General features: G+C 44.6%; 1 protein-coding gene across 1 annotated transcript in view; it reads left to right on the top strand.

The window, feature by feature from the left end:
* The window catches only part of plcb3 (phospholipase C, beta 3 (phosphatidylinositol-specific)), a 44,244-nt gene that overhangs the window by 11,612 nt on the left and 6,979 nt on the right, over window positions 1–25,653 (top strand). The window contains exons 2-18 of the mRNA XM_062384307.1: window positions 511–597; window positions 14,328–14,396; window positions 16,838–16,975; window positions 17,281–17,360; window positions 17,467–17,520; window positions 17,815–17,887; window positions 19,252–19,352; window positions 19,983–20,149; window positions 21,122–21,268; window positions 21,386–21,543; window positions 21,876–21,958; window positions 22,695–22,779; window positions 23,669–23,816; window positions 24,657–24,758; window positions 24,851–24,924; window positions 25,014–25,110; window positions 25,255–25,339. Coding sequence (XP_062240291.1) covers window positions 511–597; window positions 14,328–14,396; window positions 16,838–16,975; window positions 17,281–17,360; window positions 17,467–17,520; window positions 17,815–17,887; window positions 19,252–19,352; window positions 19,983–20,149; window positions 21,122–21,268; window positions 21,386–21,543; window positions 21,876–21,958; window positions 22,695–22,779; window positions 23,669–23,816; window positions 24,657–24,758; window positions 24,851–24,924; window positions 25,014–25,110; window positions 25,255–25,339 — 1,748 coding nt within the window. The remainder of the gene's footprint in view (window positions 1–510; window positions 598–14,327; window positions 14,397–16,837; window positions 16,976–17,280; window positions 17,361–17,466; window positions 17,521–17,814; window positions 17,888–19,251; window positions 19,353–19,982; window positions 20,150–21,121; window positions 21,269–21,385; window positions 21,544–21,875; window positions 21,959–22,694; window positions 22,780–23,668; window positions 23,817–24,656; window positions 24,759–24,850; window positions 24,925–25,013; window positions 25,111–25,254; window positions 25,340–25,653) is intronic.

Raw genomic sequence — 25,653 nt, 5'->3', positions numbered from 1 at the left:
CTGTGAGTTCTGAAGCATCGAAACAGCTGATGAACAACAGGTGCACACAAGCTCAGTATCCCTGTCCGTCTGTCTGTCTGCTATCCCATAATGATAAGGCCCCAGCCTCTGCTGTTATGAGTGACCTATTTCGCACCACGCTGTCTTCCAATATGGACACAGGAGACTTATAGATACATTTAGATGCACCTCAGAGTAAGTTGAGGCTGTCTCTAATTCAAAACTAGTTCAACCTCAATCTGTTGTGAAGGGAGTCAGTGCTTAAAGTAAAAGTCAGGTTTCGTACAACCCGGGAACCCCTACCCTGATATGAGCTTCAAATGGATTGACAGAGGTTTACTTCTATCCTCAGTTTCTCCATATTTTGTACATCCCTATATTGTACTCACCGGGTTATTTGCATATAGACACTTTGTAAAAAGAGTCAGATGGGAAAGAAACGTGTGTGTGGGAAAGTGGGAGATCTTGTTTATGCATCCTTCTAACAGCTCTTTTTCTCTGGTCGTCTAGGAGCCAAACAGCGGGCCTCCCACCCTGGTCACCCTGAAAGTTGACCCAGATGGATTCTTCCTCTACTGGACTGGAGGGTCCAACCTGGTAAGACACACACACACACACACACACACACACACACACACACACACACACACACACACACAGTGGTAGGTCTCAAAGTAGGCCGAGTGTCCCACAAAGTAGAGGAGATCAAATCTAAATGGGCCGCTCTAAAGCAGACCACAGTGGGTTTTTAATGCACCCAGTTAAGTGCAGATATGCATATCACACTTGTTCTTTGTTTGCTTTAACTCTACCACTTTTACCGCACTCCATCTTCATCCGGCTGTTTGGTCTCCCCCTCCTTCTCTCTTTGTGTCTTCTTGCCTCTTATTAGGATTCTATCAAGTCCATTAGTTCGGCCAATGTGGGTTTTATCAAGTTGTTTTCCACCCTCTCCTTGTTCCTGCCTCTCCCCTGATGTCATTGTGGTCTTAATCCCCCTCTCCCTCCATCTCTCTCAATCTGTTTATCTGTACGTATATTTCCCATTAACCATCCTTTCCTCCTTATCATGTCCTCTTTTCGGTTTCAGAAGCCATTAGTGTATTATTATGTGTTATGCACTGAGGCGATGTAACCAGTCACCAGCATTTCCAGATCTTGATTGTTGTTGTGGTTTTGAAGTGCTATTAGATCTATTCACTGTGCTTTATTACAAAGTATCTCTTATTACCACATTTGAATTGTCAATCTTGAGAAAGTTTTCATGAACAATATATCATATCTATATATATATATATATATATATATCTGTTTCTCTTATCTGTGGCAATATGTGTGTGTATGCGGGGCTTGGTCAGATCGAATGACATTACATAGCTGCTCATTAACTCCCCATCTCTCACAGACACACACACAAACACACACACACACACACACACACACACACACACACACACACACACACACACACACACACACACACACACACACACACACACACACACACACACACACACACACACACACACACACACACACACACACACAAAGTCTCTCTTTATTTCTGGCTGTCTATTTATCCACCAGGCACGTATGGAATGACCCGCTGATGTATGATCATATTTTGGAAGTGTGTGCAGGCGGCATGTTGTGTGCATGTGTCGATATATATGTGGGCCAGAGCACACGTCACCCTGTCCGTCTGCACATGTGTCAGCATGTGTTCCTGCATTCATATAACAAACAGTCTTTAAATACTCATTTTATACTGAGATCTTGCGTGTGTGTGTGCGTTTGTGTGTGTGTTCGTGTGTGTGTGGTATTACGATAATAGGCCATTAGTCGCCCGAGGTGCAATAGTGACACTGTTTAGCAGAGTCAATTGTCTTTTCATTATGCTTGTTAGACGTCTCCACACTCTCACTGCGAATAGATTTATTAAGGCACATTACTGGAAACAAGAGGTGGTTCACTCGTCACATCACGTCTATACGACCAGTGTGTCTATCTATGGAAACCGTCCTATACAGAAAGAGAACACAGCTCATCCTTAAGAGTTCTCGAGCAATATTTACCATCACTCCCCTCTAACGACCCCATTTTGTTGAAAATGTCCCCAGAACCGGGTCCAGACTCTCTCAGGAGTTTGTCTTTTGATTTTGCGTCTGTCATGTGTCAGAAATGTCCTCGGCCCCACTCGCTCGAGGACGATTATTCGGACATCATACAGTTTATACTAAGGGGCTAACAGGAGAAACTCAGAAGAGAGACTGCCGCCCGTCACTCTGCCATTTGTCCTCTCACAGTCAGCCCCTCTGGAGAATGTCAGGGATTCAGTGCATGTCTGAAAGCAACTAAATTCACGATTTAATTGAAAAGATGTCAGGTCTGGGCAGGAAACAGAGAAACAGTCTACTTTTAGCGAGTCTGATTTGTAATACAAAACCAAACGGTAAAGCCTAGCGTAACATACGTCTGCGACAGTTCCTCCTAATTTGACTGAGGTGCTGCAATATTTGACTTTTCCTCCCGGCTCTTTATTCTTTGTTAATGTTGGCACGACTCAGCGGTATTATGTTCACGACTCTTACCTCAGTAGTGGGAATGCCGCTCGCTGTCGGTCACTGCCGCAAAAAAAATTTGAGTGTGCCTCAACTAATCCAGTAATTGGAGGGAAATTGTGGGTATTTTATTCAAATGCAAAGTTTTTCATTCTCAGGCCTTACTGTGGTGTTTCTTAACCGGTTTCTCAGGGATCACAAGTCAGTCAAGCGATGTGGCTGCTTTTTTCAGCTTCTCTGTGTATTGAGTTTCTAGAGTGACGCAGGCTTGAACCTGGACAGTAGATGTGGAAAACATGTCGTCCACAAAACCTCCATTTGACGCTTCTCTGCACCGCTGTGAGATGAAAAATAAGTGCATCCAACCATCTGTGGCTTTGGAGCGGTATTGTGTCAAGGAAAAGGGAAAATGGACACCGCTTCTCTAACAAGAACTCTATTTCTATAGCACCTTTCAAATCCAAAGTTACAAAGTGCTTTACAATGACAAAAGATGCAAGATTCTCAAATTCTAACTATAGAAAATTACATGAAATTGTTAAAGTGAGTCTTAAGAAGGGATTAAAAAAAATATACCGAGTTTGCCTGACTCAGATCTCCAGGCAGGGAGTTGCCGAGTTGAGGAGCCTGGACAGTGACGGCCCGCTCACCTCTTGTGATCAGTCAAGATTCTGTAAACACTAGTAGGGCCCTGTTTGAGGATCCCAGGCAGGCAGCAGCGTTCATGGTCATGGGGGGTTAACAGATGACATGTATAGGCAGGAGCCTGAGCATTCAAAGCTTTAAAAACATCAATCCTAAAACTCACAGGTAGCCAGTGGAGAGCAGCATGGATTAGTGTGATCTGGTCACTTCTCTATGTACGCGTTTAAAATTGCATACATATTATTACAGCTCGTCTAGAACTGTTCTCCTTTATGGCTTGGAATGCAGGCACGCAGTAAAAGGAGACATGAAGACATTTAACGGCTTCCACTGTGGATGCCTCAGGAAAATATGCCGCCTCTTCTGGCCTATTGACAAACGAAGAATGACATCATCAGGCATGTCCTCAGAACGAGGAACTGTTACGGCCGAGCTGAGATGACTCTGATGTGGGAGAGGTTCGGACACGCAGCCCTGGACAGGCCTGGATGGAGGCAGATTGTTGATGCCATGTGCCCCTCAAGGAGCAAAGAGGATTAGGAAGGCAATAAGGGCAATTTGGGGTTCATACACATTTCAACATGTGGACTGGATGAGCCAGAGTTCAAACCACCGAGCTTCCGATTTGTGAAAAACCTGCTTGAACCCCCCCCCCCCACAGGGGTTTTTGAATTCAGCGTCGTGGCTCCCCCAGGAGATTTTTTCTTTTTCGAAACCAGAGCTGAAAAGAAAGAGGACATGGCAACACAGAAACCAAGCAATCATTAATGAGAGCAGCTCGTACGCCTGGATGACAAGGGCATTCTGGATGGAACCCACTTTCTCTGAATAGAGGTGCCCAAAAATATTTTGATCTCCGGTGTGTTTTTTTTTAATTTTTCGCCGCTCTGCTCCTCTTATTACTTTTAGATGTAAATGAGCTTTAATTCGAGGGTCCCTTCAATCTGGGCTTGATCTGCGTCGGCCCTGCTCTCCAAAGCAATTTTCAGCATCACAGCAAAGACGTGCAAGGACTAGCAAAACTCTGCAACCTAAAAACGTCAAAAGCACTTTTGCAACCGCACTGAACTTGAGAAAAGAGGATAGAAAGTGCTGCTCACTGTATGAAGGGCGAGAGGGACGCAGTACTGACAGTGCATTTTATATAGGACAGGGATACAGATGGGTTTAAAGCTCGGTCCCTGTGGGCACAAAATGTGTGCAAAGTCAAAAGAGATATATGAATTAGTGAGAAACGGGCATGTAAACATTTTCAAACAACTGCCTTGGAAATGCATGTTCCCTCTTCTCTTCATCCATCCATCATTGGTCTATTAGCTTCATTTTTCCCCCTCTGACTTTATATGCACCACCTGTCTCCCTCTTTTCACCCTTTTCTCTTACACTTCTTTCACATTTCCTCTTAAATCTGGTTTATCTCACTCCCCTAGTGTATATCAATCTGGATGTTCATCGTCATCCCATCCTCCCATCTATTTTGTCCCCACTCACTTATCCCCATCTGTTTCTTGTCACCTTCTTCCCCCTTCCTCGCTTTGTTTAACATTTTCCTTTTAAATATGTTTTTACTTCTATTCCAGTCTTTCATTTGTCTCTGTCCTTTTTGTCAGACCAGGATTTTCTCAAACAGTCTTCTTCCTGTTCCTCCACTGAGCTCCATCCCTCTCTAATAATCTTCCACATCTCTCTCTCCCTTCCTCCACACGTCTTTCCTCCCCTTTTTTCAGTCAGTTATCTGCCCCTCAGACCTCTGACGTGTCTGTGTTTGTGAGATTTTCCCATAATGCTTGAGTCATTGGCGATAACTACCAACTGCCGCTGACAGAGACACACACACACACATACACAGACACAAAAAAACACACGCACACACACACACACACACACACTCACACACAAACACACACACACACACACAGTGGCTTGGCAGCAAATCGATGGAGACACACCCCACCACACACCAGTCTCCACGGTTTTTCTTTCGCGCCCGCTCACTGTTCTGCTTTCTCTGTCCGCTCTTTGCACTTTGAGATAAACTCATTGCGAACACGATCCCGCTTTTACTTGAAAGAGTTCAACTGAATGTAACTGAGCCGCTCTCCTGGGATTTATAGAAGTTATAATTGGTGCTCGGCAGCCATAAATCAAGTGGGGTCCTCAGGGGTTGAGGGTAATGACAGCAGGAGCCGCTAACATAACATACAGGCCCTGTGGAGTGTTAGTTTAACATGGTTGACACTATGTAGAGATGTAGCGGCTCCGAGGGATGGTCTCCTCCACTGTGACTTTGTGCAGTACGCTTTGCTTCAAGTGGTATAGCTTTAGTTAAACAGTCCATAGTTCACCAGTTCCCAATCCGTGCAGCTGCTCATGTGACATAGACCTCGGTTTTTGTTAAAGAAGAAGAAGTCAAAGTTTATTTGATGACAATGCTAACAGGGGAGAAACATGCTGCCTTGATCATGTGTGTAGAACCGTCCAAAAAGAGATGCGTCAGCATATTACCATGCAGGAGGTTTGGAAGATGTGGGCATTTAGGTTTGTCTATGTTGCAGAAAGAAGCAAGCTATACATTTGAGGCAACTATATTGTAAATTGACTGTGATTACCGAATGCAAGCCCTTTACTGAACTTATTTATCACCTTTTTCTTTCTTGCTTTCAGCCATAAACTACAGTTCCTATAATTTTGTGTTTCCATTTTGCTCGAATGCAGTGAGTAAAAGGTGCAGATGGCTGACATGTCAGAAATTCATCCGACCGTCCGACAGGTTGTCTCAGTCCTCCGCCGAAAACGGGTTCAAATCGCAGTGTATGCTCAGGTTAAAGGCCAAAAGTGTCCTGTTTGAAAACCAAATCCGACAATACAGCTCTGTTGGCCCAGCTGAGGCTAAAATACAAAAAACTGAGCACTCCAGCTCTTCATGCACATCCCAAATCCACACATCCGCTGCAACATATGCTTGCACCCTCCTGCCTAATCCCACTGTGTGTTCGTCTCCTCTCGGTCCTTTCTCTCCTTCGGCCAAACTTTCTTCCTCCTCCTTTTTTAGATTGGCAAACTGACTTGTAGACTTTAGAGGTGTTTTTTGCAGATGTTCTCGTGGGTGAAGGGTATATTTCCCACGTGTAAGATGAAGACGACTGACAAATTAACATTTTTAAAATCGAAAGAATGGTGTTCGCTTTCCAAAATCCCCTCGATGACTTGTGCGGTTTTAAAAAGCAGCTCCATGTAAAACCTGGTTTCCACAGCCTAACAGTGCCAACCACGACAGATCGTTTTCACAGGACCTCGGAGGACATTGGTGCATTAATTCTCCGCACTCCCAGCGTTGATGATTTGTCAGCTCTAATGTAGTTTACAACAAACGAAGAGGAGCTTGATTTAGTGCCGCAGAGCCGCTCCCGGTCCACTGCAGCCTCACCTGCCACAGAGGTGAGATGCACCTCCCCCTCGCTCTGTTTCACTATCCCTTCTTTCTCACTTTTTTGCCATCAGCTGTTTGACTCCCCCCCCCCCCCACGTCTTTCCTCTCCCTCCTCTCGGGGCAGCTGCTAGCCGTCTGGGAGATGAGGCAAAAGTTGTTCCTCTAATATAAACTGAAGGATGACATTTTCTCCCTCTCTGGTCTCCATCCACTCTGGCTCCTTGTCTTCCACCTCGGCATCTCCATTTCTTTCTTCCCTGCTCCTTTTTTTCCATCTCTTCTTCAGCCCTCTTCTCCTTCTTCTTCTCCTCATCAATGCTTTTCCCTACATGGTCCCCCTGAGTTATTGCCCCCTAATTTCTAACATCAACAGTCTTAATCTCCCCCATTCTCTCTTTCGGCGTGGGAAAGTGGGCAGGAAGTTGCTCAGACGAGGAGATGGGGGGTTCTGGGGAATTTCCTTGCCTCCTCTTCCTCCCACTCCTCAAATTCCTCTTCTGCTCTCCCTCCTTCTGTCCATCCTCCCTCCTTCCCTGAAGGTGTGCAGGTCAAGTCAATTACACCTGGGCTCTTAGACACGCGCCCCCAGGGATGTAATTGAGCTGCCGTTTAGCCTCTAATTGTGTCATATACCTTGAGCAGATTGGGTGGCAGCCCTCAAACACACAAACAAATACTCAAGTTTGTGAGGGGTGGGTGTGCTAAGACGTGATTTTAACAAACACCCCAGGGGGATTATCCATTGCCGTCACATTCCATGTAACTTGAGCAGCTGAAGTGAAAGTGGTTTAGTTCAATATAACAAGAAGTGATCCCTTAATGTGGGTGGTTTGGCTTTCACCAATTGGTTGTATGTAAAGTAGGACGCCTCCACTTCCTAAAAATGAATCTAAGCTATATGGAATACAGGGGCCTCCTTCTTGTTGGCAGCTGTGTCTAAGTTCAGGGGCCGTCATGTCATCCATCTACCTTTCGGTCTAAATCGTCTGTATTGATATGTATTGACAGGCTAGAAGCTTATCTAAAATTTGACTTGTAGTTCCAGCTTCTTAAGGCTTTTCTTGTGATACTCAGAACCGTGTATGTTCATAAGTGTGTGAGTGTGTGTGTAAATAAGCCAGCTGAATTGCTTGTAGAATGATTGTTGGCAGGTATAAGTAGAGATCTAATAGAGATTATTTCCCTGGCTCAAGTCAAACACCCAGAAGGAATTAACTTTGGATAAGGGTTTACATAACACACACACACACTCATATGCAAGAGGTCATTCCTGCATGTGCACACACGCACACGCACACACACAATGAGCTGATAAAATGGGGGAAATTGAGGGTGTCAGTCGATAATGGGACAGTTTCCTCTCTCTCTCCTCTCTTTCAGTTCTTTGGTCACAAGTTTTATTTTCTGTTGACATTATCTGTTGGTGCACATGACAGAGCAGTCACTCTCTCTTTTCCTCACACAGACACACGTACACACAGCATAGACATTCACTTCTTCTTGTAAGACAAATTGAGACATGCCGTGGTATCGAATCCATTGTTTAAGCAGATGCTTCCTCTAAATTTTGTGTGTTTCTCTCTTGGTGTGTTTGCACAGCACAGTGTGCGGTTAGGACCTCTGCTTAGCTAATGAGTCTGCTGCGGGGTGTGTATTATATGCATGTTCTAAAATCCTCTTAACTTTAAAAGATTATTCCTCTCTCATTTTCACGGATTTGGTGATCATGTCTCAGTTGTGAACATCACAGACCATTAAACATCCTTACATAGAGAAGCTGAGGAATAGTCGGTGCACTCCTTTTTTCACTTATCCTCCAAATTTCATAGTTTAAATCATCTGTCTAAACCGAACTCATCGCCATGTTTGTCTTTCCTGCTGGACTTTGCCTTGGCGTTGTCCGCGTCTTTCCAGATATATTAAGCCATCATTACTTTGGTGAGTTAAAAAGGTATGATAACAGAACCTTGTACTGAAATAGAAAGTTTCAGAATGTAATATTTGCTTTCAAGCCAAGAGTTAAATGAGTAGCACTCACATGTCTGCACAGCCAGCAGGAAGCTTGCTTTGCCTCATATATAGACTTAAAGCAGGGACAAATATATATTCTATTATCTATTGGCTGTGTTCGTAGCTGTTCCTAAAAATGTTACTATAATAATGCCTCAAAAAAGTTGCCAGACAACATCCTGATGTCATAATGTAACCACTGTGAACCAGCTGTTACTTATTTTAACTATTTCATTCTTAAAGCTGCTAAAAAAAGTAACATAGTCACGTGTCTCATACGACTTTCTAATGTTAAGTGACCCAGTTGAGACACCACCAAAACAAAAAAGGAAACTCATCTGCTGGCAAAGATAAATCATTTTTGTTATAACCTAAATTTCAATGCAGACAATATCGGCCAATCTGCGCCTTTTACAGACATATCAGTGTCATCATTTACTCTGCAATATGCTCCGACATGAACCTTTATCATTAACAGAATAAACAAATTGTGTGCGTGTAATTGTGCGTCAGTGGGCTGCGGGCGTCTGCACATATACAGGCTTGTGTTGTGAGTTCACCCTGACTGATCTATGAGTGTGTGTGTGTTTTGTGAAAGATTTACAATTCCCGCAACTATTTTGATTATGAGCACGTTGTTGTTGGTGTGTGTCTTTTGTGTGTGTGTGTGTGCTTGGCCCTGTTCACCCTGTATTTATTTGCATGTCAGACATTTGCTTGGACTGTTTTGTTGATGTGTCGGCTCATTTTATTGCCGCTCCGCTCTCTTTCTCCTTTCCTCTCATAAATGACGGCGTGTCCTCATCCATCTGGATGTCATTGCTTTTTCACGTTGTATTATTTCTCTCCTTTTCCACTCCATCCTTTTCACGCGTCCTCTTCTCTGTGCACATTCTCATATCTCACCGACTCCACAGCAGTTTGTCTTCTAAGTGGCTAAAAGATGGCTCTCGTGTTTACCCTCCTCATTTTCTCTAGAACCCAGAGATATGAAACAAGGGAGTGAGAAAGAAATAAAAAGAGGGAGATGAACAGATACAGGAGGGAGTGATGGAGAAAGAGAGAGTGACATTATGCTGATATGCAAAGAGGAAATGTTATGAGGTGAGACAGAGAGTAATAGGATCGCCCAATGCTTCACAGGGGTATTAAGTGTCTCCAACCTTCTCTTTGTCTAAACACCTCGCCAACTCTCCCAACGCAGCCATTAAACTGTTGTCTTTGTTCTGCCATGTTCCTGCGTCCTTTTAAAGTCTTCTGTCAAACCTCCTGCTCTTCTTTTGTCTCCTTTCCTCTCCTCCTGTGTCCTTTTGTCTCCTCTGATCTGATCTCCTCTTGTCTTGTCTCCTCGTCTCCTCTCCTCACCTGTCAAATTCTTCAACCTCTCCTCACCTCATATCCTCTCGTCACTTCTCCCTTCCTCTTATCTTGCCGCGTCTCCTCTCCTCACCTCCTGTCTTGTCTTCTTGTCTCCTTTTGTCGCATCTCCTCTCCTCCACACCCATCTCCTTTCGTCGCCTGTTATCTTCCCTCCTCTTGTCTCCTCACCTTTCCTCTCGTCTCCACACCTCTCCTCATCTTGTCTTGTCTCCTTTTGTCTCCTCTCCTCTCCTCCCCTCCCCTCACCTCATCTCCTCTCCTCTTGTCTCCTCACCTCATTTCCTTTTGTCTCCTCTCCTCCCCTCCCTTCACCTCATCTCCCCTTGTCTCCTTTCGTCTCGCCAGCTTCGCGTCTCGTCTCCTTTTGTCTCCTCACCTCTTCTCCCCTACCCTCACCTCATCTCCTCTCCTTTTGTCTCCTCACCTCTCATTTCCTCTCCTCCCCTCTCCTGAGGCAAAGAGAGGGTGGAGATGTCCTGGCACCGCGCGTGTGTTTGTTCATGAGGATCAGTTTTCTAAATGCCGTCATCGTGTGCCATTTGAGACATATTTAGCCTCGGCCATATTTCATGCACACACACGGCCGCGTCACAGGAAAGGAGTGGCGCTCCCTTGGTTGTTTAGATGCCCTTTCGTATTTTTCTAATCTCGAGAAAATGAATGTGAGTAGAGTGGAGTGCCAGGAGGGAGGAGAGGAAGTGAGAGGGAGAGGAACATTTACCGTACTTGAATTTGGGGCCTAAATATAGACTAACCTCTAACGTACCTGTGCACATGCTGAGTAAGAAAATCTAATGTTATTCATAGCAATAGTCTGGCATTTTGTTAAATGTTTACTTTATTCTTGCAGAGAGTAAAGAGAGACGATGAATACCACTCCCATGTCTGTCAGATAAATCCGAGGCTCCAGCCAGCAGCCGGTTCAGCTCAGTGTCATGACACCAAACACAGCCCCCACCAGCACCTCCACACTGTCTACATTACATGTTACAGCCTTTATCTTGTTTTAATAATCCATATAAAAACCAAAGTGAAAAGAAGAGGAATGTATTTGTGGGATTTCTCAGAGGAAGGAAACTCTTAACTTGCGTTCATTTACAGATTAAACAAACAAGATACAGTAGTTAAATGACCTGAGGGATATTGGTAGGTTTATATCCCCCTGTGTGTCAAGTCTAGATATACAAATCTGTTTCTTCTGAGGTGCTCTGCAGAGTTTTGCATTTTGGGGCTGACCATGTTAACTTGCATTATTCGAGTGGCAATAATGACTCACTGTCTCGATTCTGCAATTGGGTGTTACAGCACCAAATGTGTCATCCCCACTTCTTTGCTTTTGCATGTTTATCTTTCTTTATAATATCTCTGCTTGTGCATATATGAGTTTTGAGGAGGTGGGAGTATCCTCATTATGTGATGTACATGTCACCCTCATATCATCATTCCAGAAGCCTGATTTTGATAAACCCCCAATGTGCGATCCAGCTTCCTCCAGTACTGTTGCATGTTAGCACCTCACCCACGTTACTGAGACTGCGTTCACACAGAATATATTTCTCCCCCCTATGTGACCAAGATTGGATTTCTTTAATGACGGTGTGAACAGCAAACATCAAATGGAATCTGATCTTTTCAGATCTGGGCCTCTCTCATCTGTGGTTCTAAATCAAATACAGATCAGATTTCATTGGAAATGCCTCCTCAGTCTGAGGGGCCATGGGACTGTATCGGAAAAGACAAATAAGGAAGAAGGCTGCGACGGAGGCCATCAGTGGAGAGACGGTGACGGGTTAGACCTCCTAAGTTCTTGGGGTGACACGTCTGTACAGCCTAACTTGAGGGGTTGGATTGTCACCCGTCTGTGTTTGAAAGCAAATCAAGAGAAAGAGTAAACTGTAAACAATCACCGACTTCTTCTCCTTGTTTACTTCCTTACACAACGTTCTGCATGTGACATCTTGTTCCTCTGTGCATGCCGGTCACATCAGGGCCATGGCTAGCTCACATTGGAGTTTGATCCTGGAGACATTTTTACCACAACATTGTACGCCGTGTCGGTGTTCACTGCAGGCATGTCTCAGGCTCCACCTTGACTTAATAAGGAGGATGATAAACCATGATTAAAGCTATTGTATAAGATGCAGTGAAAGTAAAAATCTGATCCCCGACATGAGCAGGATGTGTTGTGGTAGCACTTTCTCACAGCATGTTTCCTGGAAAACTCCCACCCAGACTCATTTGGGCCAATGATGATCCTGTAGCCCAGGCCGCGCTGATAAATGGAGCGAGCCGTGTTTGAGCTCTGCACCGAGAGATGAATGGAGGCTACAGCCGCCATGACTAGCTACATGTTACACACAGCGACACGCAGCTACACACGCGCTAACTGAGCAGAAGGCAGAATATGTGAGGAATGTGCTCTTGGAGATGACCGACCTTCACACGGACACACGCACCACGTTGTGTGCTCTGATACACAACAAGTATGTGGAGAGAAAAAAAACGCACACATTTCTGCTTCACGTTCACACAAGGTTCACACGCTGCTCCGATCACATGCTGACACATTTGCACTCGTCTCGGGTGACGACTCGCTCATGAAGAGTTGCTTACACATCTGATGTGCATATACAAGGACTTTTCCACACACACACACACACACACACACACACACACACACACACACACACACACACACACACACACACACACACACACACACACACACACACACACACACACAAACACACACCCTATCTTGCTCAACAGGTCAGGATGTTGCACAAGTTAGGGCCTGCATGTCGAGGATATGTCTGTGTGAATATTGCTGCATCTGTGTCAGTGCAACTAGTCAGTGAGAAACTTTTAACCATTTATGACACACACACACACACACACACACACACACACACACACACACACACCGGCAGCCGTCACATTTGTAGTCTCATTACTGTTGTCTCCAAGGAGTCACCATGGCAATAGCAGAATGAAACCATGGCCTGTGGGAGAGGAAGTGTGTATGTAGAAGTGTGTGGGTTTGTGTGTGTGTGTGCGTGCGCCCTACAGACCCAGAAGCGCTTGATTCCCCCAGGAAGTTACTTACTCTCCACAGGCCAATCGGAGGACAAAGTTTGAGACACAGTTTAATCCAACTGGTGTAACTCTTCTGACCTTTTATTACTCGCGGCCAATCCCAGGGGGGAGGACAGCCTGCAGGGCGATGACATCACAGCCGGAGTGAAGTAAAGAAAGAAGGAATGAGGAAGAAACACATTTCAACACATGAGCCAAAGGAAAGTGACTTTATGAGCTTGTCTCTGCTGTTGTTTCTGGAAAGGGTAAAGCGAGCGGAGCGAGGATAATACGAGGGCGAGGAGACTTTGGACGAGCTGATAAACAGTCAGACAAAGATTAACAGGAGGAACGACGTAAACACTGAAGGTTTTCATATTACATCATCGAATAAACAAAATCACATTGGGCCCTAAAAAGCAAGGCCCCCGCAGAGACAGCGTTTAGCATGAATGTAGAGCTAAACAAATATTTACAGTGCATCCGCCTCTGCTGATGACCACACGCTCCACCTCCTGACCATCCCCGACCATTTTCATTCCCCCCCCCACCACAACAAATGAAGGTGAAGTCATCTGTGGGTGTTTGGCTTGTTTGCATGTGGAAGCATATATTCAAATTTGTATTTTTGTATCCCTCATGCAAGCTTACTTACTTCCAACTTTTAAATAACGACTAGCTCTCTTCCTCACAGTCGCACAAACACACACAGAGGTGATATGTTAGCGGTTGTGCTTTATGTCTGTGTCGGTTTGAAGATATATGGAGGATTTCATGAAAGTCTTGACATGCTTTTAGCTTGAGCAATTAGCTTTAACACAGGCTTTTATCTTCACCAGTTTAAAAACAGACCCTTGTTCCATCTGGGATTTGCACACAAAACAAAACAGCAGAGGATAATGTTGGCTAGTGTGTTTCTTAACATGCTTGACCCGTCCTGAGTCGAATTGCATTTTCTGCTCATTTATTTTTCTAAATAGCTACCGACTCAGTCTGCTTCCTGAAAATAGACTTTTCTACAGCCATGCTTACAGCTCCATGAGTCTGCGCCAATGCTGTCTATAAAAATGGACGTCAACGCCGGTTCCACAAAGTGAAACCAATAAGAAAGCGTCTGAAACCTGTATTCTCTCACATGACCAACAGAGGGCGACTGCACTGGTCAGTCTCTAACGTTATGGTCATACACACACATGTTGACATCTTGTTTTATCTCTGTGTTTTAGGAGGTGGAGATTCTGGACATCAGCAACATCAGGGACACCAGGACGGGAAAGTACGCCAAGCTACCAAAGGTTTGTAATCTGTGTTAGAGGGAGAGGAAGAGAGAGAGAGAGAGAAAAGAAGCTGTCAGCTCCTGCTGCTGATAACTTCGTCCTCTGACCAGCAGCGATGTGATGCTCAAGTGTGACTGTCAGCACAAGATGTGTGTGTCTCCTCTGTGTGTGTGTGTGTGTGTGCGTTTCCTCTCCCAACTGATGGTGCAAAGGTGACGGAGCACTAATGAGCCCACTGACAGATGGGCTGTCACACAGGAAGTGATATAACCAGTGACTGTTGGCGAGGAAGTCATTGTGTAAGAGCTTGACAGAGACCCTCATATGAAGCTGCTGCACATTATTGGATCAAACGCATGACGGCTCCAGAGCATGTCCTCTGCCTTTTAGTTTGAAAACTCCAGGGCTGTGTTTGAGCAGAAACTGAGACTTTTACACTCACAATGCTTATGTGGACACTCAAGATCAATTTTTAGGCATGATGTTACCTGATTCGCTAGGCTCCTACCACATGACCCCCTTCCGGAAGGAAGCAGCCAGCAATTATCGTCGGCCACCAGTGTAGAACGCAACATGGATAATCAATTACAAGTGTTGCCGACCCTGTTGTGCTGACAACTGTTGTGCAGTTCAATTCTACAGTTTATTACAACAACATGCTTACGTGTAAGAGACGAGCTGTTGTTCTGTTTACGCCAGCACATGCCCAGTGCACATGAGCTGTCTGGTGATGTGCGAGTTCATTCGTGAGTGTATGGACGGAGAAATTAAAACTGATACAGAGCAATAACGCTTTTGTGGACACAAATTGTTGCACTTTGAAAACACAGCTTTCAAAAGATAACGTAGGACGTCCGTCATGGCCAAACAGTCTCTTAAATTCAATCAACCATTCATTATGTTGATGTTGACAAAAAAGGAAGTGTGTGCTTAATCCCACAAAGGGACAGAGGAGAAAACATAACCATAAATACTGAATCGAAAGCATGTGTCTAATGTGGAAAACCCACAGATAATTATCACCCGACTCCACGGATGCCTTTCAGCTTCTTTCAACTTCTTGTTTTGGCTGTGCGTCCTGCAACTTTGCTGTTTTGGCTGCTCTCATTAGCTCTGTATCCCGCTGCGGCCGGCAGATGTTTTCAATGGAAAGCTCTCATTAAGTGACTGTGTGCTACCTGCCCAGCACCACTCAGCACACAGACGCTGTCGATTATCCGCTGGAGCATTTAAAGCAGATATGGAGCCAGATGTTTGCCTCTGGAGCTGGTAGAGATCCGGGTGAATATTGGACTTCATTCGTCAGGTGGGAAGCGTGAATGCTTCTCCTGCTTAAAATAGGAACTTATTTCCTGTCATCCAGGAAACAAAAAACACACAGAACACACTGAACAGTTTTTACAAAATGTAATGCTTGGATAGAGAGAGGTTCCAGAGGAAATGGCTGATAGTTGGGTCTGTGATTTAACAGATGTAACATGTCAAATCAAGAGTTTTAGGGCCTGTACTGTAAAAGTATGATGGCTCTTAGTCACTAGTCTGTATCCAGGAACATCCAGAAGATGATCAGCGGATCTAAAAGGATATGCAGGCTCTCGGGAGTTAGTAAATCCTTGATATAGACAGGGGCTTGGTGTAAATTGTCAAAACAACCTTAAAATCATTGCAAAAAGAAACAGGAAGTCAATGCTTTAAGGGCATTGTCAGTGTTGTTACCATTATGGTCAGTGTGTGGATAGGTTTTTTTGAACCAGTAATAATCCAACCAGCAGCATTTTTGAACCAATTGAAGTCGGATGCCTGGGTAAGGGCCCCGCCACACACACACACACACACAAATATCTCAGGTCAAAGTTTACGACAGTTGAACTGCATGCAAATCGCAGCGCCCGCTTTCAACTTGGGGAACTTTGACCTGTGATATTTTCGTAATGCTTTTTGCGTACGTGTCACCAGGCCCGTACAGAGGGCGTTAGCAGGGGACATTTAAAGGCACAGACAACCCTGGGAAAGTCCTCAAACATTGCCAAGGATTTAATATTTAAAAAAGAGCTTAAGTTGGAAAGACAAAGGTCCGAATCAAAAAAAGGCTCCTGCTGATTTTGTTCCGTCAAACATTTGTGTAAACGGATCCTTCTAAGTCTTGCTGGGTTTTTAACGATGATGCATCGGCCATCCATGTTCATTTCTTTAATTGACGTGAACAGAGGCATGACAGAGAGGATGTTCGGTGGAGTCGGTGGTCGTAAGAGGAGGAAAGAGTCGTTTGGTAAATCAGATCAGAGCGCTGCACCGCACGCATCACATTCACTGTTCTCAGGAGGCGATGGAGAGATGGGCGACCAGCGGATGTACGATGGAGAATATACATGTCGAACCAGTGTTGATGTTTGTGTGTCATGTTCACATCCAATGTCCCGAAAAGAGCTTACAAGTGTGTTTGTGTTTGTGTGCATTAGGATGCGAAGTATCGGGAGGTGCTCGGCTTCAGCAGGGGTCCGAACGTCGAAGGGAAGATGTTAACCGTCGTCCACAGCACCGACCTGGTCAACATCTCCTTCCTCAACTTCCAGGCGATGCAAGAAGATACAGCCAAGGTGACCGTGGAAATCATGCATCACTTAATCAACTTATATGATAAAATGCTTTTTATTTCTTCCTTTTTCCTCTTCCTCCCTGTGTTATGTCCTCTCTTCCCCCAGGCCATATGTTGATTACCTATTTTACTATGTTGACAGAGAGGCATGCGTGTTTAGGAGTTGTAAAGAGGGATTATTTCCTCTGTGTGTGTGTGTGTGTGTGTGTTGTATATAGAAACTGTTCCTCTTCCCTTTGACATCAGGCAAACAGTCAAACAACTCTTGTTTTATCCCCTCGCTCTTGTTTGTGTGTGCGTTTCCAGATTTGGACGGATGAGCTGTTCGCCCTGGCCACAAACATACTTTCCCAGAATGCATCACGGAACACCTTCCTCCTCAAAGCGTAAGACGTGTCTGTGTCTCATCCTGACACGAGGCAGCTGTAGATCTTAGGTCATTTATTTATCTGTTTATTATACACTGTTTCTGTGTACATCCGTCTGTTTCAGGCACACGAAGTTAAAGCTGCAGGTGAATCAGGACGGCAAGATTCCGGTGAAGAAGTGAGAAACACACCACCCACTTTTTAAACAGAATTCAAAACACCAGCATCCTTCACTTCCTCTTCCCAGTCTCTCTTCCACTTTCTCTCTGGTCTCATCTTTATTTTGCCTCTAGCTCTTCCTCAGTCATGTTAATCTGATCCTTTCACACACTTCAGATTTGTTCATGTTGTGAACAATAACACCTTTAGCATAATGAAAGTTTTGTGTCTTTTTTAACTCTCTCTCTCTCTCTCTCTCTCTCTCTCTCTCTCTCTCTCTCTCTCTCTCTCTCTCTATCACTCTCATATTCAGCATTCTCAAGATGTTTTCTGATAAGAAGAAGGCGGAGACGGCTCTGGAGCAGTGTGGCCTCATGAATAACAAGGTAATCATCACAAGCATTCACTGACCACACAGCTACTTAAGATATATGTGTGTGTGCGAGTGGGTTGTCGGTCCATACATGACAACAGATGCAACTCAGTCTCTCACCCCAGGTGTTGGATTCCTCGCATGCCTTTGCCAGTAAGGTAAAAAAAAAGAAGGCTACTACGGGGGGGGGGTCTAGTTTAAAAATCTACAAATTGACATTATAATCAACGGCCAACAGGAGAGACATGTTTTTTTACATGTCGGTTAATGAGCTTCAGAGACACAAAGGCAAGCTGTGTCTCCACTTTGCAAAGATGCTACGCTAACTGTGTCCTGGGTTCACATCCAATTGATGGACAAACATTTGAAAGGAATCCAGTTATAATTTATGAGTGGTTGAAACACAAAGTAATAGTTATAATATCAGTACCTATCACAATATAATTTTCATTAATAGCATTATCACCAAGGTTCAATATGCTTTGTGTAAACATGGTGATGACGACTGTTGTGAAAGTTCTTTCTTTGATATATAAACACGTTATATGTTTTATTGGCAATATGACCGGGTGAAACTAAAATGGCCCATTAAATAAGTAGATTTCCTTCTTATTATTATTATGACTTAGTATTAGTTGAAAAGAAATGGAATATTTGAGTTTGGGTTGCAGCATTCTTCATAAAGTTTGACTTCTCATCCACTGCTTTGTCAAAATCCTCAGCTTGTGTTTGCAGAGTAAGTTACAGCAGGGTTTTGGTGTAGTAGGTGAAACAAGGTCTCTTGTGTCTTTATCAGTCAGTGCGATCTTTTGTAAAAAAAATCTGTTTGGAGTCACAAGACATTTCCCTTTGAATGAGAGAGCAGATTGTGCAACTGCACCGTCAGCGTATCTCGGTGTGTCGCTGTACTCTTCTGCCTCCTGCTGGTCGAAGAAGACACACACACACACACACACACACACACACACACACACACAGGTGTAACAGAGGAGTTGAGCTTTGTGTTATCAGATAGATGGATGGATAGATAGAAAGAAAATATGGGCAAATTAAACGAGCAGCACAAACTATTAATGTATACACAAAATATGAAAATATCAGGTAGGTTATTGCACAAAAAGAGACTGAATACACTGAAATATTGCACCAAGACATTGTATTGCTCTTTTTTTCTTTGATGCATAGAGTTAAGAATACATTTTCATATATACATTTTATTCCTTTAGTTTTTTCACTTGCATTTGTCCCCATTCACACACATCAAATCTGAAAATTGAACTAGAGAAAACCCTGATGCAACATGTATTCAACTTTGCTTTGTATCCTCACTTTGTCATTTGATTTCCCCTCTCCCTCCTCTGTGTTCCCTGTCTGCAGTGCGAGGGAATAAAGCCAGATGATTTCACGTGGGAGGCCTTCGAGAAGTTTCTGGACAGCCTCTGTCTCCGGCCTGAGATACAAAGCATCTTCGAGGAAAGGTAACGTTTGGGCCACGGCTGATTTGGACACGAGATACTTATCAATAAAATGTGAATGAACCGGTAGCAGTCAGTAGGGGCGGGGCCGTGTGTCTTCAGTCTTCAGAATGACTTCCTCTGCTTCCTTGGATAAACTGTGTTTCTTCAAATTAAAAGCATAACGTTTTGTTGCTGCAATGCTTCACATCGAGCTGAATTACAGAGCTTTTATTTTGGAAAATTGTGTCCTTTGCTCAGAAGACCTCTGTAACAGACGCCATTTAATGTATTAAAAAATAACACCAGTTCAATAAATCATTCAGACATATATAACCAAACCACACGTGAACAGTAATAAATAAATTCAGTTTCCCTCTATGAAAAGCATGGATTACAAAATCAAAAGGCTCTGCACAAACGATAGAAAAAAGTGACAGTATATTGTTGGAGGAGGACTCACTAATGACAATCAATAATCCATAAGTAGCTCTGGAGGTTTAGAAGAGACACTGAACGAGTATTAAATTCACAAACACTGTGATTTCCATTTTTCCCCTAGAATAAAACAGCAACCGCCGGCCCTCTAATTGTATTTTGAAGTCTTCCAGTAACACACAACTCTTTTCAAACGCGCTCTTCTCTGCGCTCCAGCGGCTCCAAGAGGAAGCCGTTTATCTCCCTGGACCAGCTGATGGAATTCATCAACCGCAGGCAGCGAGACTCCCGACTGAACGAGGTGCTGTACCCCCCGCTGAAACGAGAGCAGGTCCGACAGATCATGGAGAAATACGAGACCAACAGCAGCCAGCTGGAGAGAGGTGAGTCATCCACGTTCAAGGCGTTTATAAAGTTACATCCAGAGCACACGTGAATTTCATTTGTGGAGAACGGGATTCAGCATCTGGTTCTTTTGCCTTTATTCGATCCCAGAAGGTCTCTCTTTAGGGAAGTGCACCACCCTGCTGTATCGTCTTATAGTTTGAGTCCTATGGCGAGGTTTATCAGCTGCAGCTGTGTGCGGCTCATTATAGGTTTATAGGTATAATTTATTTTGACTTTTATTACAGCAAAGTGGGGCACAGGTTGAGCTCGTCTCATAATCGTGGCCATGGCCTGTTCGAGGCTGTTTCTACCTCTGTTGGAATCATCTACATGCGTCGGCTGTGGTGGTCCCCCTGAAACGTGGGAACGTCTCGAGATCTGCTCTGACACGTCAAGCCAAAAATCTATAAGAAGCCAATATTGGGGCCGAACCCGGAGCTGCCCCGGAAAGCAGATTTCAGACATGAACTATGGATAATGCCGATAAGGATCTTACCTCTTTCATATGAAGAACACGGCAGGAGACTGTCTGGGTCAGATGTGTTTTGGACACTTCTGGCTTCATGTCAAGCTTTTTTGTCTTCATCATGTTCAAGACATCATCAACCCGCCCACTTGCTAGACTATATTGTGCTGTTTTCTCAGATTGGCTCACTCAGACTTTTTCCAGATATTTTTACGAGTGCATTGGCAGGAAAACCTCTAGACAACATCCGGAGCACCTGCCATGTACAGACAGCCCCTCTGGATATTTTTCCGGAGTGCTGTGAACATCTGAAACATCTTGTTTGAAATCAGGCGCCCTATTGCTGCTGAGGCCAGTTTACAGTAGGGCTCCACATCTTTCTATCACTCTACGGATGCTGCTCAGTCCAGTTTAACAAACTGTCAAAAACAAGTTTCCCTGTTCTTAATTCGTCGCTTTCGAATTAAAGTGTGGACCTCTGTCGTGTGTGTGTCTCCTGCAGACCAGATCAGTTTGCAGGCTTTCAGCCGCTACCTGGGAGGAGAGGAAAACAGCATCGTGCCCCCGGAGCGACTGGACGTCATCGACGACATGAACCAACCGCTGTCTCACTACTTCATCAACTCCTCACACAACACGTACCTCACAGGTGAAAGCACGGACCTCAGGTCTAAGGGGGGGGTCGTACGCAAATCGAATGAGTCGACATTAAAGTTTGTTTTCTTTGGATCTGACCACCATCTTTTGCCTCCCTCTCTGTGTGCAGTGGGTCAGCTGACCGGCCTGTCGTCGGTGGAGATGTACAGACAGGTGCTTCTGACCGGCTGCCGCTGTGTGGAGCTGGACTGCTGGAAGGGCCGGCCGCAAGACGAGGAGCCGTACATCACCCACGGCTTCACCATGACCACGGAGATCTCCTTCAAGGTCAGAGGCGCAACGTGGAGTTTACAGAGTTTGTCCCCTTTGTAATGACACGTTCTGTCTTTTATGTTCATGTTAGAAAATCCTGTTAAGACAAATATGTCCTTACATATTAAATTATACTCTTCTTTTCATTGTCGGTGTTATTAATACAATTGTCAAGTTTTCAAAGGTTTTACTAAGACATTTCCTTTCCCCCTGTTTGATTTGCTCTAAACCTTTTTTCATATTTTGCTTATCAGAACTAATTAAGTGCCTAATAATCAGAGAACATGTAATGAGAAGTTTCGCTCGGTTTTAATTCGCTCGCTCTCTTTTCCTCCGACTATCTGCAGGAGGTGATTGAAGCGATAGCGGAGAGCGCCTTCAAGACTTCGCCGTACCCCCTCATCCTGTCCTTTGAAAACCACGTGGATTCGTAAGTCACATAGGCAGCTCTGTGTGTGTGTGTGTGTGTGTGTGTGTGTGTGTGTGTGTGTGTGTGTGTGTGTGTGTGTGTGTGTGTGTGTGTGTGTGTGTGTGTGTGTGTGTGTGTGTGTGTGTGTGTGTGTGTGTGTGTGTGTGTGTGTGTGTGTGTGTGTGTGTGTGTGTGTGTGTGTGTGTGTGTGTGCCTAGATGCAAAAACTCAAGGGATTTGTATGCGATATATCCTAGAAAGCATGAGCAACTGTTGAGTAAAGTGCTTTGTTCTTTGATTAATGGATGGATGGGTCAACAGACCCGATGAAGCAAAGAAAAGAGGTTAAGATAAATAAGATAAAGTTAAACATTATAAAATAATTAAAATAGCCGTTAAAATCAGAACTAGGAGAAAGCACACCTATAAAAAGGAGTCTTTAAGAGAGGGTAAACAGAGAGGTTTAAAAGAGGATAAGGAGATTGTTCCGATGCAGAGAAGCTAAAGCTAAGTAATGAGGGAGATTTAGTGAGGAGTCTTACTGCTGCTTTTAGAAACATTTATATAGATAATACTTATATATATATATATTGAAACTGTATATATATATATATATATATAGATAAAAGTTGTTTCACAAATGTGTATAAATTATAAAATGAATAAAAACAGTTAAATTAAATTAAATTGCTATGTTGGAGGAAAGTGCCTTGTGGAAAGTAAGTCAGACACTAAGCCATGTCCGGTCTCCTCTCAGGGCCAAGCAGCAGGCCAAGATGGCGGAGTACTGCCGGACCATCTTCGGAGACGCCCTGCTCATCGACCCACTGGAGAAATATCCGGTAAGACTGGAGGGACTGACGGGCGTGATCTAACGTCTCATGTCATGTCATAGTGAAACACTTAGATTACTATATCTCCTTTTCAACAAACACCACCTGCTGCTTTCAGTCTGCATTTTGAGTCACGACTCTCTGCTCTTAGCAAACCCCCCCCGTTCACAGAGTGTCAAATAGGATCAAACACACTGAGATAAGCAGACAAGCTCATGATCTCGACCATTTTCCGTAAACTCGTGATGCGCCGGCCTCGACTTCAAACGTTGGAATAAAGAGCTTATAAAGATACAACTGGCCCACCACACAGACCTAGGGTCAGGTCTTTTTGACCGTAAACAAGTAGAGCTGATACGGCTGTTCATCTGGAGACTACATCTAAGAGCATTTCTAACGTGTTATAATCTCTAGAAAGAGTTTGTCATTTTAGCGTTCAAGACAAGATGGAGAACAAGATGAGCTGCTGTAAGAAGTTTTGATTGCTTTATCGTCTTGTTTTCTTGAGGTCGACGACTTTTATACCACACACACAATCATTCACAGTTTCAAGACGTCGACCTTGTTGTGTCAGAGCGAGTTCAAGGACATTTATGTTGAGTTATGAAACCCTGTGGTTTTCTCTGACTCCTGTGACACTGCAGCATTTCATTTAGATAATATGTTGTGGCTGCTCGTCCCCCGTGACCTTGTTCCCAGGGCCTCATGATCCAAGTCCTCTATCTCAGTTAGTCACGTCTAATTACTTTATCTTTTCTGTTTAAACGTTTCTCACCTTCTAGTCACATCACAGTTTGTTTTCTTTATCCTAGCCATAGGATAGATGCTGACCCATCCCTGCTCGTCACTCTCAGAATAAATTATGCAATATCTTCTTTGTTGTGTTACTCTTCTTTAGCTGATCCCAGGTCAGCAGCTCCCGTCGCCTCAGGAGATGCTGGGGAAGATCCTCATTAAAAACAAGAAGAAGCACCAGCACCACCGACCCTCGAGCAACAGCAGCATACGACGCAGGGAGATGGAGGAGCCGTCGTCACCCAACAATGGTAGTCCCACATCAGTAGTTCAAGAAGCTGTGCTTTTGGGCGGGGGGGGGGTCCAATTCCCTGTGCACGCAGTCAGACAAGGTCGAGGGGGCCTCCTCTGCTGCTGCCCACAGCTGAGCCCACATATATGACAAGGGAGTTGCGTTGTACAAAGTCCACAAACAACCCTGTTTGCAATCTTGCATGTGTTGGGTCCATTTTCAATGAAAAACAACGAAACATTACTGACTTAATTTACTGAAAGTCAAGTGGGCAGGCAATAGTTTGAGCGCCCTCTGCTGGATCAGGAGGCAAACTACCTCAGACGGTCTGATGCACTTCTCCCCTAAGGATTTTGTATTCACTTCCAAGCGAATGTTTTAATCTTAAACAAAAAGTGGCGGCCATCAAGTTAAATGCTTCCTCGACATTGTCCACATTAGAAATCTCCTTTCCAACTTTCTCTCGATCACGTTTCCATCTCCATCTCCCTTCAACAGCCCAAGAGAGACTTGTCACTGAGCGAGAGACATGTGCAATCCTGCAAAGTAACAATTTCAGCCTTTTGCTTGGTGGATAAAACCACTTTTAGTGGAAAGTCTCCCTGTTTCCCAGTAAGATTACATTGTATTCACTGCTGCTATATGAAACGCCCTTTATTTATACACCCACATTTCCCTGGTTGTTGCAGCTTGTGAAGTCTGCTTCTCTTTGGATATGTAATGAAAACCTCCGTCGTCTTGGAAGCTACACAAATCCTCCAAGTAGCTGCTACACATCGATGTGCAAAGACAAGAGGGTTTAATGGCATCTAATCAAACCTGATGGCTGTGTGTGTGTTTGTGTTTGTGTGTGTTGTAGACTGTCCGTTGACAGATGGCGAGGGGAGCCAGCTGCTGTCCAACGGGGAGGAGAAGCTGGCTGAGAGGATGGTCAAAGACCTGGAGCCTCGCAAGTCCATCGGTGGGTTGAAGCAGAAGAAGAGTGGTTGATCAGAGAGGCTGCGAGTGCGCTGCCGATTTAGCCTAACTTCCTTTTGTGTCCCGTCCTCCCAGGAGGAGAGGGGGAAAGCGAGGAGGACGAGGAGGATGAAGCGGTGACGGAGCCGAAGAAGCCGAACACTGACGAGGTAAGAGGCGTCGGGGAGCGGGGGCTGACGGGAGGGTTTGACCGGCTGCTGGGATGATTGATGGATCAGTAAGTGTCTGCCTCCTGTAGGGCACGGCCAGCAGTGAGGTGAACGCCACGGAGGAGATGTCCACCCTCGTCAACTACATCGAGCCGGTCAAGTTCAAGAGCTTCGAGGTGGCAGCCAGTAAGTGTGGGAGTGATGGAGAGAGACCGACGGGAAGATGCCTTGAATCGCGATAACTCCTTGACTTGTTTAAAGTCAATGATCAGTCACACGGCTTCATTCCTATAATCCCATTCTCTGTCTTCCTGTCTTCGTTCTCCCCAGAGAGGAGGAAGTACTTCGAGATGTCGTCGTTGGTGGAAACCAAAGGCATGGACACGCTGAAGAGCTCCCCTTTCGAGTTTGTCGAGTATCCTTTGAGTCGCTGCTATTCCTTAAACTTCTCTATTTCTTTTCAGATCCATATTCAAGAGCGTGTTCTTTCAGTTTGAAGGCAGGACTTCTTGATTTCACGCTCAGATGTTTTTAATGCTTTCACTCAAACCCCTGCGCTCGCACTCAAGTAGTCCCTGTGTGTGCCTAGTTCAGGGTGTGTTAGCTTTACCCATTTATAGTCCCGTCAAGGTGGTAACTTTAACCGGGTCCATGCACTCCTGCCCTCCACAGCTTCTTTATTACGACGACTTCCCTTGTGTGTGCTTAAGGAAAAACACTACGACACCT

The sequence above is a fragment of the Platichthys flesus genome, chromosome 24, assembly GCF_949316205.1.
Source record: "Platichthys flesus chromosome 24, fPlaFle2.1, whole genome shotgun sequence".
NCBI classification, from domain to species: domain Eukaryota; kingdom Metazoa; phylum Chordata; class Actinopteri; order Pleuronectiformes; family Pleuronectidae; genus Platichthys; species Platichthys flesus.
This window is presented reverse-complemented; position numbering and strand designations above follow the sequence as displayed.